Consider the following 15570-nt stretch of genomic DNA (forward strand, 5'->3'; position numbering starts at 1 on the left):
ATTTTATTTACATTTTTGCTTTCGTTTCCATTTTCACAGAACTAAACATTATTCACTGTGATTTAAAACCGGAAAACATTTTATTATGCAATCCAAAACGGTCGGCAATTAAAATTGTCGACTTTGGCAGTTCTTGTCAATTAGGACAAAGGGTTAGTATCTCTTTTTTTTGGCTATGTTAAAACCACAACTAATTGTTTTTCTTTCATGTGTGTCTCAGATATACCAATACATTCAGTCGCGTTTCTACCGATCGCCCGAGGTGTTGCTCGGCATTCCATACGATTTGGCGATTGATATGTGGTCATTGGGATGTATATTGGTTGAAATGCACACCGGCGAACCGTTATTCTCGGGCGGTGACGAAGTCGATCAAATGAACAAAATTGTGGAAGTGTTGGGCATGCCACCGAAACATTTGCTCGATCAAGCGCACAAAACACGAAAATTCTTCGATAAATTGGTGACTGATGGTAGCTATGTGCTGAAAAAGAGTCAAAATGGGCGCAAATATAAACCGCCCGGTACTCGGAAATTACACGACATTTTGGGCGTTGAATCGGGTGGACCGGGTGGTCGAAGAGCCGGTGAAGCCGGTCATTCAATATCGGACTACTTGAAATTCAAAGATTTAATACTACGAATGCTTGATTTTGATCCTAAAACACGCGTCACACCGTATTATGCCTTGCAACATAACTTTTTCAAACGAACCACCGACGAAGGAACCAACACCGCGAGTATAGTGAATTCCGTTAGTACAAGTCCATCGGTTAGCTTGCAGCAACAACAAGATCAACAAAGTCATGGTGAGTGAATGAGCTGCAGCAACCTAGCAACAACTATGATTCTATTTTAGTTTTCTCGTGTGGTCATTGCCCTGGAAATTCAATTTGTTTATTCTTTTCATTTGATTCGTTCATTTCAATAGCGCTTAGTATGATTTAACTTAAAAACAAATTCATTCAAACTGATCCAAACATTTTCAAACGCTTTTATTTCTCTATATTTCGCTACATTTTCATTTCAATCGGTGGCAATATTCCTTTCTATAATTTTTTTTCTGTTATTTCTCTGGTGTCTTTGATGTTGGTTACATTGTTTTCATTTCTTTATTAGTGTTATCGGAACATTTTTTTCTTTCTGTTACTAACCAAAACACAAAACTATGCTAATTTATACTAATCGATTTGATTAATTCTTCTTTCTCGATTTTTAATGAAATTACAAAACGAACTTAACTCTGCAACTCATGACACAAAACGAATCATACAAACAAAATTGCAATGAATTAAAAAAAAAAAAACACATTAAAAAAACGATAGATGATCGACGATGACTTGCACTGCCTCGGGATATTTTATCATCATCATCATCAGGCACATCAACAAAAATTAATCAGCATCAATTCAACGTTTAGATCAACACATACACACACACACAAATACTGGACAGAAAGAAAATGATAGAAACTAATTATTGCAAAGAAAAAATTACTTGTTTTAGCTCATAGCGAGAGACATAAAAATGAAAGCGTACATAATATTACAAGAGAGAGAGAAAAAAGAACAACTGAAACGATCGGAATTAGCAAAACACCACAAAAAAACCGAATCCCTGTTACACAAATCAAATTCCTCAAAAGAGATCAATGATCAAATTGTGTGTTTGGCCACCATGTTCCTCCCCGCTCACAATTGAGATAAAAGTCAAATCAAAATACTGCGGTGTTTCAGTTGCGTCCGAACGTAATTTTCGTACAAGAATTTCCAAAGTAAACGAAAAAAAAAAATGGATAGAATCCATTAAGCACCCGACGTAATCATAGGTAAAGATCATTCTAATACTTTGTGGTTCATTTTGAATGCAATTTGTGTGTTGAAATTTTGTTTTCCTTTTGAAATTACAGTCGTTTTTCTGTTTTTCATTTTGTTTTGTTCCACGAAAAAACTGTCAAAATAATTAAAAGAAGTGTCTAGTGGTTTTTTCTATTTCACGATTCGCTCTATTTACCGTAAATCGTTTTTTTTTTTCATTTTTATTTTTGCTTCTACTTCACACATCATAGCCGAACTAAGCGAACAACATTTCATTCTAAATTAATATTGCTGCTCGGCCAAAAAATCACTCGAATAGACAGTAGAGAGATAGAGAGATAGACAGACCACTCTATTATAATATTTCACTAATTTTGTAGTTGATGAAAATTCAATTTGTCTTTAGCGTTTAATAACTTTCTATACATGCATAAACACATACACACATATACATAGTAGCATTTAAAATCAGTAGAAATATTGCATTTCCTTTTTAAATTGATTATATATGATATTTTAAAGGTCTATCAATACCATCACAACAGCAGCAGCAGCAGCAGCAGCAACGTTCGGCACGCATTGACCTAATTATGAAGTTGTTTCCCGAGCAAAATGGCAACTTGATGAATTCGCTGCATAATCCATCTTCGCTACAGCCGACAACGCTACAGCAAGCGGCAGCGATTATTCCAACACTCACCAATAATAGTAGTATGGAACCAGTGAGCAATGTCAACAATCCCAATGTTTCATCGGCAGCTTTAAATAGTTTAGTGGTTAACAATTCATCGAATTATCCACTTGAAATGGAATGTGATCCCGTATCGAGTGCATCACTACCATCGTCTTCATCGTTGTCTACCAGCAGTACAACAACCAATCCCACACTGCTAAATTCCCGGTACAATTTTCTGTTGTCCGGTTTGAGTTCGTCAGCATCGAGCGGTGCACTGCTTAATGGCATTGTGAATCCAACAACGAATCCAGTGATCGGTGGTTCGATTGGTGGACCATTGTCTGGTAATCATGCTCATTTACATCGAAATAGTAAATCAGCATCGAACGTACTACAGAGTTTTGCACCGACCTCGTTACCAATTGGACTGTACAGTGGCCTGAGCAATAATTGTGCCGTCAATAATGATACCCATTCGCTGGCTGCCTACCAGCATCATTTCAGCAGCGGTGTCGCACCAAACGGAAATATCGCTTATATACCATATTCGATGAGCAGCAGTGAAACTGTACCAAAAAATAATAGTACGATGACATCAAGTTCCTCTTTGTCCAGTTCATAGAAACCATCCAGTTTCTAATGACACTGGCTCTCAACCATCGACACACTCTCTCATTCAGAATTATGGTTAAAAACACACAAGAAAAACAAAACAAAATTCCTAAAATTATGTAGCTAGTGATGAACGACGTCTCGAAAAATCAAGTCAAAAAAATCTATTGTTTTGAGCGTATCGCACGCATCAATGTGATGGACGTGTATTGTGTGTTTAAATGGGGAATTCAAATACAATTTTTGAAGAATGAAAACAAACAACATAGATATTGTAAAGTATCAAGCACATCTTGATATTTGTGTTCAGTACAGTTTAGGGTTTATAGGTGGAATAATGCATCTTTAGGAACAATACGACATCGATCCAAAATAAACACACATCCACATCAACACACAACCGCATACACATTTACAGAAAACGAAAACACATGTTGAACGATTGACTATTATGCATTACCTTCAAAATTTAATATGAAATGTAACTAGAAAATTGGAAGCTGTGTGAATACTAAAGATTACACAACACACTTTCTTGCTAAAAAAAAAATGCAGCAGCAGCAGCAGCAGAAGCAGATGCAAGGGCAAGAGAGAGAGAGAGAGAGAGAGCAAGAATAACGGAGTAAACAAAAATTTAGCGCACGAAATGTGTGAGGAAAGGCGATAAATTGACAAGACATTATACATACATTATGTAATTGCATTATAGAAGGCTTTTCTCTCGATTAATTATTAAAACATATAACTAAGGACAACAGACACACACACAAACAAACAAACACACATATTTATGAATGAACATTGAATAATTAAATTATTATTATTATTATTTATAACCAAATTGACTTCATAAAACAATGAAAAGAAGAAGAAAAAAAAAACACGAAAAAAAGTATGCACAAGGGACAAACTAAAAACGAAATTGCATATTTTGATTAAAAATGCCTTGGTCGGGCTTGGGCCAATGTGTTGTAATGGACTCACGTTAGAGAAGAAAAAAGAAAATGGAGAAGAAACGATAATAGAACATGAACCGTAAACGGGAATCAACCAACATTTCAAACGGAAGTAGATCGAAAACCAGATGAAATATGCAACGATTTCTCTAATTTTACTTTTTTTCTTCTTCTACTCTCTGAATGAAGTAAATACAAAAAAGAAAAAAAAAGAAAACAAGAAGAAATAATGTCAAAGAATCAAGCGCAAAATGAATCATTAGCTACCAACTATTGGAAATGAAATAAAACATTTCACACAAGGTGTATGAAATTAAAGATAAATCTATATATATGGACTAAGAGTTAGACGCAAGTGTATTTATAGTGGTAATATGTATGAAAGTGGAATAGCAAACAGAAAAAACAACAACAAATTATATGAATCAGCAACAACAATAATTACGATAAAGACATAAACAAGGAAATGTACGATAGAGATGTAAGCATACTAATGTTGTAATATGAATCATTGAGATGGTGAGAGTGCGAGCACGCGCGCACGCAAGAGCGAAAATGAGATGTAGGAAACCCCTTTATAATGGGCGAACATTTAGCAACTTATAGACTTATAGCTTCTACATTTATATAAATGGTTAAGAGAAAAACACTATTATTGTTTTATTTCAATCTGCCGGTAAAATGTTCTCTTTTTATCTGATTCACCGAACCGATCCCATCAAACAAATAAACAAACACAAAAAAGGACAGGCATACTTTTATCACATTGAATCATTCGATTTGACGAATTATTGCGATTCAAGTGTGATACATTTGATTTGAAGTGAGCAAAGACTGATTTTTTTGTGCCGCTGCTGCCAAGCGATGTACAATAAGATCGTGTTTGCAGTGACATTCGCTTGTACGTGTACATAAGACGTCCTTTATGTTCATGTTGACAGTGTATCGCTCACTATCGATGGCACACAGAGAAGTCAGTCTTCGTTGACTGCAAATCAAACGCATCATACTTATCACATGAGCCCAGAAGATCGAATGATTCAATGTGATGAAATGATTCCGCACCGATGCCTGAAATCAAACATTCAACACAAGATACACACAAATCGAGATACCATTCATTTGATTTGAGACTTCTATGCAATTTACCATGTTCACCACCCTCATTTATTTAGCATATCTATAGATATATATGGACTAAGAAGTAACTGAAAAATCAAATGAAAAAAATTCGATAAATTTAATTTAATTTTATGAAAATAATAAGAAAATCCAATTATTTTTTTGGTTCGTGTGTGATTGAGTTTCTCAAAAAAAGTAATCTTTTTTACGCCAAAAAAATGGAAAAAATAAATATTTTGATGAAAAAAATGATGAAATTTATTTAAAAAAAGAACTTCAATAGCATTTAGACTATTCCAAATTTGATTTAATTTGCAAACTGATTTGTAAAATACAATTGAAGTCTCAAACGAACTCCGAACTGGAAAATGGTATCCATATCGTTCATTACACATTTTGTTTGCGGGCGATATTTTATTCTCCAATCTACATCCCTTTCATCACGGCGCATCCAATTCGCTTTGTTTTGACTGGATATGTGAAGGCGTCAAAGGCGCCCGTTCAAAACTCCAATGAACGTGGGTATGTTTTATACTTGACGCTGCCTATGACATTTTCTGAGTCATTTTGTGCCGTTTATTATGCACAATAGAGACGCATCCACATCGGTGTAAATCATAGCGATTCGGATGTTGTCTGATTTTAATTCATGACGATGACTAAAACAAAACAATTTCGATTGTTAAACAACAGCGACTTTTTTTCTATAGGTTTAATGAATTTTGTGTTTACAAGTACATTTTAAGGATGAACATTTTTTTTTTTTTAGAAAAATTTTCATTTGTACATGAAATGGCATTGAATTTAGACAAATTTTATTGCAACTGAATGAAGTAATGGAAAACAAACCAATTGTATTAATTTTGTTTTCATAACATTGGTAACATTGTACGTGTATAAATAAAACAAACTGAATTATATAAGACTTGCCAGATAAATAAAAAAAAAAAGTATGTAAAAATCCTCTTTTTATTTCACACTCCTTTTGATTTCCATATTGGCGTTACTTTAATTTATTTTCCTTTAGATTTGATCGACCTTTTGATTTGGATCTCTGCAAAAACATTCACACGGATCGAAACCCGAACACTATAGAACACTATCCACACTACATATTTAAAAGGTGCACCAATTGACCACATCCAATCAAAACTAAATGCATAATCACACGCACACAAATGAGTTGAACTAACAGGTGAAACAAATTGAAATTATTCCAATTGTTTGCGCCCAAAATCCAATCATTTTCTGATCATTCTAAATGTGTCGGAAAGTTGAATGATCTTGAATGAACGTTGATTCCAGAAAAACGAAATAAATCGCCGCGATTTTTTGCGATACATGTCTACAATTTCCCTGCCAAAATAGTCAACACAAGAAATCATACGAAATTAGCTTTTTTCGAATACATTTTGCTACGCATAATCTAAGCATCAATCTGTGGGACAAATATCGAAATCAACGATATTTTTTATTTAAATTTGTAAATTAAGTAATTTCTGGAGGGGAAAAATGGATCGTGCAATTTCAATCAATCCATCAAAGGTATCAATTCACAGACGATTTACTGGCCTAACAAAAATCGAGCTCATAACATACAGTTGCATTTGCCAACACTGGACAATTCTCAGTATGGGGTCACACAATGTTCAATGAAATCGACAGAAGAAACAAAAACCATAGCGACAAAAAATGAAATAGTTCTCAAATAAAAATTCACTTTAGGATGTGTGAACACAGGCAAAAAATGAAGAATAAAAAAAACAGAAGAAAAATAAAACAAATATGTATAGGACGAAGAATTTGTTAATAAAACATCACATATGGATTTAATATCAAAAATAAACGTTTTTATTTCAATTTATCAATTTTCAATATATTCAAAGAATGCGATTTTCAATTTTCATTCAGGATATCGTCGAGCCAATCTTGGATATCCTCCGTTTTGTTGGACTTGACTTTGGTGCTACTTGAGGGTGTATTAATTGGATTACTTTTGCTTGGGATTGTGGTGACTGTGGGAGTCAATTTGATTTCGGTAAGTTGATCGATAAGTTCTGCCTCCCTTGAGCTCTGCGGAATGTCCTTTTGTGTGGGTGTTTTTACTTCGACTTTCTTTGATGGAGCGTTAACGATTTTCTTGGAGCTGTAATCAGTTTTCCTTTTCTCATTTGTACTCGATGTATCTTTCACATTCTCCTTCGTAAGTATATTCAGTAGATTTTGATTTATTTCGTTCCCTGCTGATAACTTATGGCTATTTTCATTCTCAAAGTAATTGGCTCTGTAGTTCATGCTGGTAATTTCATCGTCCGTAAACATTTCCTTGGGCAGACCTTGACGCATATAGAATGGTAATCGGCCAATTCCATTCTTCAAATTCGAAATATTCAACTTGAATAAATCAGCAGCGACTGAACCTTCATCAGATGCATTGCCACCATCATTTTGCAACCAGCTTCGTTCGGCGGCGAATGTAAAGTGATCACCAATTGATTTGGATGCAGACAAAAGTTGTTCAAAATCAGCCGCTGACAATTGTCCATTGTCATCATCGTCATCTGGTAAATCGGCGTATTTATCCCAATTGCTCACCAAATTTCGCTTCGAATATTGTTTGCTGTAGTCATAATCCAGCAAAAGTGTATCTTTGCATTGAACAGCCGGCAAATCGTAAGATTGTTTCGGTGCTTTTGAGTCGAGTCTTTTTGGCTTTTCATCCACAACTGGTTGCGACTTTTTGGTAGGCTTTGCACTCTTCTGCGAATTTCTAAAAGAAACCAATATTCAGTAAATGGAGTTCTTGAATACACGATAATATAAATTACTTTTTCTGTTTTTTATCCATATTCGAAACTTTAAAATCTAACAACACAAAACAAATGACTCGTCGAGATTTTCACTTTGCTTTTCACGTTCTGTGTCCCAATGTTGAGTTTTCAAGCAGTTTGTGACACGAAACGTCAAACCGAGCGATGAATAAACATCGGGCAACTCGAAGTGACACTTTCATTCTCACACCGTAGTTCATTGTGTCAACGTGAAAAACGTGATATTCACTAACAATAAGCTAGCTGAGTGAATTTGTTCGATTCCTGCGTAAATAAAAAGAGTCAAGTGAATTTCATAACATTCGGAAAATGTCAGCACATACATGTTTAAATTGTAATGTGCGTTTCCAGAATGCCGATATTCAACGGGATCATTACAAAACCGATTGGCATCGATATAATTTGAAGCGTCGAGTTGGTGATTTGCCACCAGTTACAGCTGAGGAATTCCAGAAGCGTGTTTTGCAACAGCGTGCATCCGATGAACAGGCACAACAAGAGATTACACTGTACTGTACCGTGTGCCGTAAGCAATTCATTTCAGACAAATCGCATGAAAACCATTTGAACAGCAAAAAACACAAGGAAAATGTGCTGATTGCTGAGAAAAAGGGACAGAATTTGGGCGCACAAGCCGATGTTCCAATGAAACAGACTCAAACTCAGACTCAAGCGAAAGAGGAAAGTGAAAATGAAGACGGTATGGAGGTTGAAGAAGTTGATTCCGACGAATGGGACGAAAATTTCGATAACCCAATCGCAAACAATGACTGCATATTCTGCCCACACCACAGTGAAGATATGGTAGAGAACGTGAAGCACATGTCATCAGTGCACTCGTTCTTTATTCCAGACACAGAATTCATCGTCGATTTGGACGGGTTACTGATGTATTTGGGTGAAAAAGTTGCAAGAGGTATGGAAAAGATTTGCAGATTTCATTTTTAAATTTACCAAACTTCTTATCATAAATAATAATAACAATGAGAATCACTACAGTTATCTGTATCAATAATCGAATATGAATTCAATTTCTATTCACTTTCAGATTTCATATGTTTGTGGTGTAATGATCGCGGCAAAACGTTCTACTCATTGGATTCTGTTCGCAAACACATGAGAGACAAGGGACACTGTCGAATGTTGCACGAAGGTATTGCACTCGCCGAGTACGCTGATTTCTATGACTATAGCTCCAGCTATCCAGATAATGTGAGTATACGGAATTTTGTATGAGGAATGAAGCGATTTTCAATTTAAAAATCAATTAACTCAAAAAGTTTGAATGTTATTCAAAATTTAGAGTGAAAATGATTTGAATTTTCATAATACATTGTGTATGAGCTTAAAACATACATAAACCCAAACTTTGATCAACTAAATCATAAACTAATCCCATGTGTGAATTGGTTTTTGTGTCAATTTCCAGGAAGACGGAATGGATGTTGATGCAGAAATAACGCCTGAAGTGTTGGAAGGAGATGAATATCAATTGGTACTGCCATCCGGAGCTGTAATTGGTCACCGTTCACTACTGCGTTACTACAAACAGCGCCTGAATCCAAATCGTGCCTTGGTTCCAAAGACAAACAAGAAACTGCACAAAGTTCTATCGGAATATCGTGCACTTGGCTGGACCACAACACATCAGGCTGCCGCTGCAAAAAAGGCTCGTGATATCCACCATATGAAACGGCAATATCAAAAATGGAACCAAAAATTGGGTGTGAAAGCTAATAAATTACAAAGATATTTCCGCCCACAAGTCGATAAATGTTAAATTCAAAACCATTATTTTCTACCCGAACTTTCTAATTCAAATAATAAATTAATTATTATTACAAACCAGAAATAGAATGACTTTTGATTAAACTTACACTTCGAGGTACGCTTGAATGGGAATTGTTTGCCCACAATCGTTTAACGAATGGAACAAGTGTTTCGTATGAATAATTTATGAAATGACTCAAGGCTGATGGGAATCGAAATAAACGTGTCGGGGACGCATGGGGGACGAGATTCGGAAAGTATCCACGTTAATTGATATTGTCGAATCGATTCATGAATATTGACTGTTATTGAAATTGTCACTTAATTGTATAAATGGTATTTATTTGAACACACATTGTAACACGCACCTCACTGCGATGCTGAGTTTCTATTTACAATATTTCCATATCATCAGTTCCGATTAAAATGGTGTGTGCTAAAGTTGATTCGGGAATGGTACAACAACACATATAAATCTACTTCCGCCTCATATCCTTCAGGTAATGGTGTGAGGTGTGAGTGTGTATGCGTAGCATATACGCTTCGTAAATGACTCTTATTTGGAGTGGCAACAGATGGGTTTTTATTGTGACAATATCTCATGTATAATTCAAGCATATGCTGTACTTTTGACTCGTTAATATTTCATTGAGATCGATGAGATGCAGTAGAACGAAACGAATGGGGAACATTTCCCAACTCGTTTGAAATCATACGTGATATCCTGGTTCAATGAGAAAGTGGTAAAGATTTTACAAGAATCATTTCCGTCAACAACTTTAGTGTGACAATGGCATGATGACCGAGATGCCACTTGAATGAAGAGCAAAAGCGTATGATTGTCAACAATGGCGATATTTCAAAATGAAAATCAAGGTTTTTTTTTGCTAACGATGTGCTCTTGTTACATTCGTTATTCTTTGAATTACTTTCGTTCTATTTTCACTGTTTGTTTGTGTGTGTTCTTGATTCAACATTTTCAAATTATGTTGTTTGTCTTGGAGTCGATGTATCTCAATTCTGTGCGAATCACGTCGGAGAGAGGAAAAGATGGCCTTTAAATAAATTCAAAAGCAGAAAAGATAATTCAAAAACAAGCAACAGTAGCAGCGATGGCAAAAAGTATACCGTTTTTTGTCATTGTGATCCGGATATGGTATCTCATTATCATCATCCCTCGTTTGCTATCCATCGATTTTGGTCGGATCCAATGTAACAAATGAGGACAATATTATATTTGTGTATATATGCCATGGATAAAGTGAAGCTGCAAAGACATTTGTTTGTGAAAACCACCCAAAAATCGCTTTACAGTGTCAAAGACATTGACTTTGGTACCTCAACGTTTTCATGGTGGCTCTGCCATTCTTTTCTTTTCTTTTTTTCTTCCTTTTTTCTGGTTGCTTTTCGTTTTTCCATTTCCGTATCACATTCGGCGAAAAAAGTTCTGTGATGAAAACAAGCTTTACGATATAAAATTGTATAAAATGACTATGAAGACTTTTCCGCTTCGCTTCACTTACGCATACGAAGAGTACATTTTTTTATGTATGTTCAACACGCATCCTATATTCATCCCACCATCAGTAATCGAATCAAAGTTGTATAGTATACACACGTTAAGAATCGCATTTGTTTCAAAATGATAAAAAAAAAAAAATACACGCAACGGAGAAGAAGCAAGGAAAAAAAAACCAGCAACGTTTATCCAGATTGAAGGACCCACGCAAAAAGGAGAAGAGCGAAAAACGAACGTCTCAGTTAGTTGAGAATCGGCAAGTGATAGAGCTAATAAAATAGACCGGATATTATTTGATTTCCTCTAAAAGGAATTCACAGTAGTTTTGGTAATATTATTAAAAGTCCAATGCGCTCTTGTATTATCTTTTCGGCAATTTTTCCATGCGAATAAATCGAGACGAGTCAATAGCCGAGGAGACGAAGAAATCTGATTTACACTATTGGAAGACCATGGAAAATGACATGCATATGGAATGAGAGTAAACGAGCGGAATTGTATACGAATGGTTGCACAATCAACGGCGGCATGAATAAATATTTTAATACAGTAAATGATTGGATTTGATGTGAGTTTATCGAGATTTCGGTTCTTTTTTTTTTTTTTTTATTAAAATACATATGGCCAATCCCACATCATTGCATATCAACAGTTTTTTTCCCTTGACGCATAAAATACACACAGCCTGTCGAGCGGTTGCAAAACAAAGGCAACGACCATCGAATCGGTTACAAGGATTTTCGCATTTTTGTTCATTCAAATAAAGGATTTTTTATTTTAATGCAAGCATCCCAATCATACAATAAAACGAAACTGTAATCGACCACATTTTTTTCTTCGTCGTCCTCTTTTTCTCTCTCTCTCTCTATCCCTCTCTCTCTCCTGCCCTCCTCGTCTTATTCTCTGTGGCTTTTCTGCACATGAAATATTTTCGCGCAAATTGCTTCTGCTCGGTTTGAGCAATTGTCAGAATTTTTTCCAATGGAAAAACAGAATCTCAACGATGACGGCAGCGACGCATCGGAATAAAGGCAAAATGTTTTAATGAATGCAAATAAAAAGCAAAATTATGCTTTCGTTTATGGCGAGTCATTATTGACCCAATAAAAAAAGCGGAGCAGTGAAAGGCATTTTGGGGTATTTGATTTCAAGGCGCGCACGAATTATATGATGCGTTTGTTCAGTGTGAACAACAAATTTGTTGATGTATTTTTGGTTGCTGGAGCAAGATGAGGGTGAGAGAGAGCGCTGAGATGTTTAATTCTTTGTTGTGAATCAGAGAAATCCATAACTTATTAACGTCGTTGAACGTATATATGAGTGCCGAATATTGAAAGAGTGCGAAAAAAGTCGTAAACACCGAAGGTTGCCGTAAAGATGCCTATCGCTTTTTTCTGTCTTATCAAACACAAAATAAACGAAATGTTATGCGTGTAATAAAACTTAATGTCATGTTTGTGCAACCGTCACACTGGTTCATTTTTCTTCTCTTTTTCTTCTCCATTTCTTCGGTCGGGTGGAATATTACGAAGAGACACACATCCAAAACAAGCCGTGACCACTGATGGTGTATGATGTATATATGACCGAACATACACTTCAGTAAATTCGTTCATATTTTATGTCATAAATCCTGCGGAAGCTATTTCATTGCATTCATTCGCAAAAATATATATATCAAGACGAGAAGTCGGCCAAGCACCAAGCGATTGTTGATAAAGGCTCCTTGCGAATTGTTCCCATTGCAGCTATTGAATGGTGAGTGTGGCACAAGAATACCGCAACGGAGAGCAACAAGGAGATTGTGTGTGTACTTCGATGTGCTTAGATAATTTGATTTTCATGGAAAGCGAATGCCGATGCGAGTGTCGATGCGAATGCATATGGATTTCATGTATCATATGACAGGCATACCGAAGTGAAAGGGATATTGCTTGTAGATTACATGTCACGCAGATAAAAAAAGAGCTACGCTTGGGTGTTGGTGGTGTGGCTGTACCGAATATTGTTCATCATTGAGTGAGTGGAAAACTAGAGTGTGGGCCATGTGAACAAGCTATTTCCAATGACATCGATTCCATGATCACTGAATCCATAAATAATAAAATCATGTCGAAGTCGAGTGATTCCCAATTTTCGGAAGAACGCAAGAAAAGGACAAAATAAAATATTTGCCAATATCAACAACCATACCACCAACTTAAATATGATAATCAACAAGCATCGCATCCTTTTTTCCAACCAACGTGTAATAAGTTTTCACGAAAAACGAAGAAGAACAAGCAGCCGAAAAAAAAATTCGCTCTCCGTTCATGAGACATTTGTTCTTGTCATTTGTTCGCTTGACACTTCTGGTGACACTCTTTTGACTGGTACGTTATACTTACGCTTATATTTCTCGAGTATAAACAATAAATTATTATTCGTAACGCATGTGTTTGTTACAATGGTGAATGGCAACCACATAAGCCGCCGCCACCACCACCACACACTTTTGCCTTCTACATGTGTATCTATTTCGTCGGCCTTTCGCATGTTTTTTTGCTTATGTTTCGTCATAAAACCTACACACAAGACACGGCGAAAAGTGAACTTCGTCGCCGTAAACGAAAATCTGTAACGACAGTTTTTGTGTGTGTGCTTGTTCGGCTGTGCCAGCATTCCCATGGCTAATGTCAGAATTTTATGATTCGAATGAAAACATAAGATACGAAAATAGATGTCAGATGGATACTTAAAACATGAAATGATTTAACTCATACATCACCCTCACATCCAACGGTGTGGCATGCACAGCATACCGTTGTTGTTCAGTGTTGTTCTCATTGTACATGGCTTTTCTACTATTTTACAGCTTTTCCTGATGATGACAGCGCTCGCAATAAAATGCCACTTGATGGAACCGTCTAACAACGAACGCTGTGGATGTAAAATAATTCGCTTTTGTTTGCGTGCACATTTGCTGATATGTGCGTTCGAAGGTAACGTTCTCTTAATCGCTGAATCGTGCTGAAGTTAAAATAAATAGCATTCCAAGCGCCGAGCTGAAAGTGATTTTAACTTGTTTTTCGGTATGAGAGTTAAATGTTACGTAAAAGAGATAGAGACAAAAAAAAACACATCAGAACTTTAAATGTAAAGCATTTAAAGTTTGTTACAAAGTGAACATCATTCAGTTGCACAAAAGCAAGCTCATTTATCCGCTTCACTCTAGCTCTACTGATGTGCTTTCATTACAAAGGAATCTTCTCCTTTTTTTTCATGTTCGAAATACTCATTTCACTGCTGTTTTCAATTGTTTTGTTAAATGCGCTCAAATTCATTTGATTCAGTGAAACGTCAAAACCGAACATCAAAGGAAGCATTACACACAATGGAAGGAGCTTACAACCGAATTACTGTAACAAGATTTAATTCAGGGATTGTGACTTTTGCGAAACGAAAAATAAGACAATTGTGTGATAACGATGCTTTTGAGAGTAAATGATACACGTGGAATTTATTTTCTGCTCGTGACATTATGTGTAAGAGAATAACGGATTTAAAATTGGATTACAAATCGCTTAAAACGGAATTCATCGCTTGTTGTTCACTGGAAAATATTTAGCGTTCCTTTTGAAAATGTTTTAATGGCCACTTTATTTTGAAAAATTCGATAAAATTGCAAGAAATTAGTTTTCCCAGAAAAAGATTCGAAACATTCGTGGCATAAAAAGTCACACATAAAGCAATTTGAATAAACAGAAACCGCGTTCAATAAACTTTTTGAAGATTATCCAGCCAAAGCTTGAAGAGAAATGAGATAGAGCTTATATTACCCAGCCGGATGAAGTAGCCGAGGATGTTGTTCTTCCACAAGCGTTTGTTGAACGATTGTCTTTTAATTTTTTTTTTTAAGCGATAAGGTTCAATTGACTTCATTTGGTTGCTTGTATTTAATTGATTGATATTTTGCCGGATTGATTTTTTCACTATCAAAATAGATTTCGGAGTCAACAATATTTCTTTTAGAAATATTCATTCGAAATGTTGTGAAATCTATGGATCGAAAGTGGAAAAACAAATGCCGAAAAACATTGCATGAGCAGAAACGAGTACTTGTTTGTATATTCTCATCATTCAAAAGCAATATGACAGCATATTCCACGAGACGCGAAATTTACACGACAGAAAAACATCCGGCCGGATGATGTGAAACATCCTTATCCACCGAAAAGAAATAATAACGCTGTCAGCAGTTGTGGGGCGAACGAGAGCATAACGAATT

At 35.8% G+C, this 15570-nt stretch overlaps 3 protein-coding genes across 9 annotated transcripts in view; 2 read left to right on the top strand and 1 right to left on the bottom strand.

Moving 5' to 3' along the window:
• Positions 1-5947, top strand: part of LOC129568464 (serine/threonine-protein kinase minibrain) — a 28647-nt gene extending 22700 nt beyond the window's left edge. For all 7 annotated transcript variants that reach the window (XM_055446412.1, XM_055446403.1, XM_055446421.1 and 4 more), the window contains 3 exons: positions 40-152; positions 221-809; positions 2340-5947. In XM_055446412.1, coding sequence (XP_055302387.1) covers positions 40-152; positions 221-809; positions 2340-3115 — 1478 coding nt within the window. In that variant the 3' untranslated portion in view covers positions 3116-5947. The remainder of the gene's footprint in view (positions 1-39; positions 153-220; positions 810-2339) is intronic.
• Positions 5948-7007: 1060 nt separating this feature from the next.
• On the bottom strand, positions 7008-8179 carry LOC129568497 (uncharacterized). Its single transcript, XM_055446477.1, has 2 exons — positions 8012-8179; positions 7008-7953 (listed from the first exon to the last, which is right to left on the bottom strand). The coding sequence occupies exons 1-2, from the start codon at positions 8029-8031 to the stop codon at positions 7080-7082; spliced, it is 894 nt and encodes a 297-aa protein (XP_055302452.1). The 5' UTR covers positions 8032-8179; the 3' UTR covers positions 7008-7079.
• Positions 8180-8195: 16 nt separating this feature from the next.
• On the top strand, positions 8196-9866 carry LOC129568490 (cytoplasmic 60S subunit biogenesis factor ZNF622). The gene is made up of 3 exons (XM_055446465.1): positions 8196-8930; positions 9063-9226; positions 9444-9866. The coding sequence occupies exons 1-3, from the start codon at positions 8324-8326 to the stop codon at positions 9792-9794; spliced, it is 1122 nt and encodes a 373-aa protein (XP_055302440.1). The 5' UTR covers positions 8196-8323; the 3' UTR covers positions 9795-9866.
• Positions 9867-15570: the final 5704 nt, after the last annotated feature.

This window comes from Sitodiplosis mosellana, unplaced genomic scaffold (genome assembly GCF_009176505.1).
Source record: "Sitodiplosis mosellana isolate CC-2019 unplaced genomic scaffold, AAFC_SMos_1.0 Smas_scaffold_1, whole genome shotgun sequence".
NCBI lineage: Eukaryota > Metazoa > Arthropoda > Insecta > Diptera > Cecidomyiidae > Sitodiplosis > Sitodiplosis mosellana.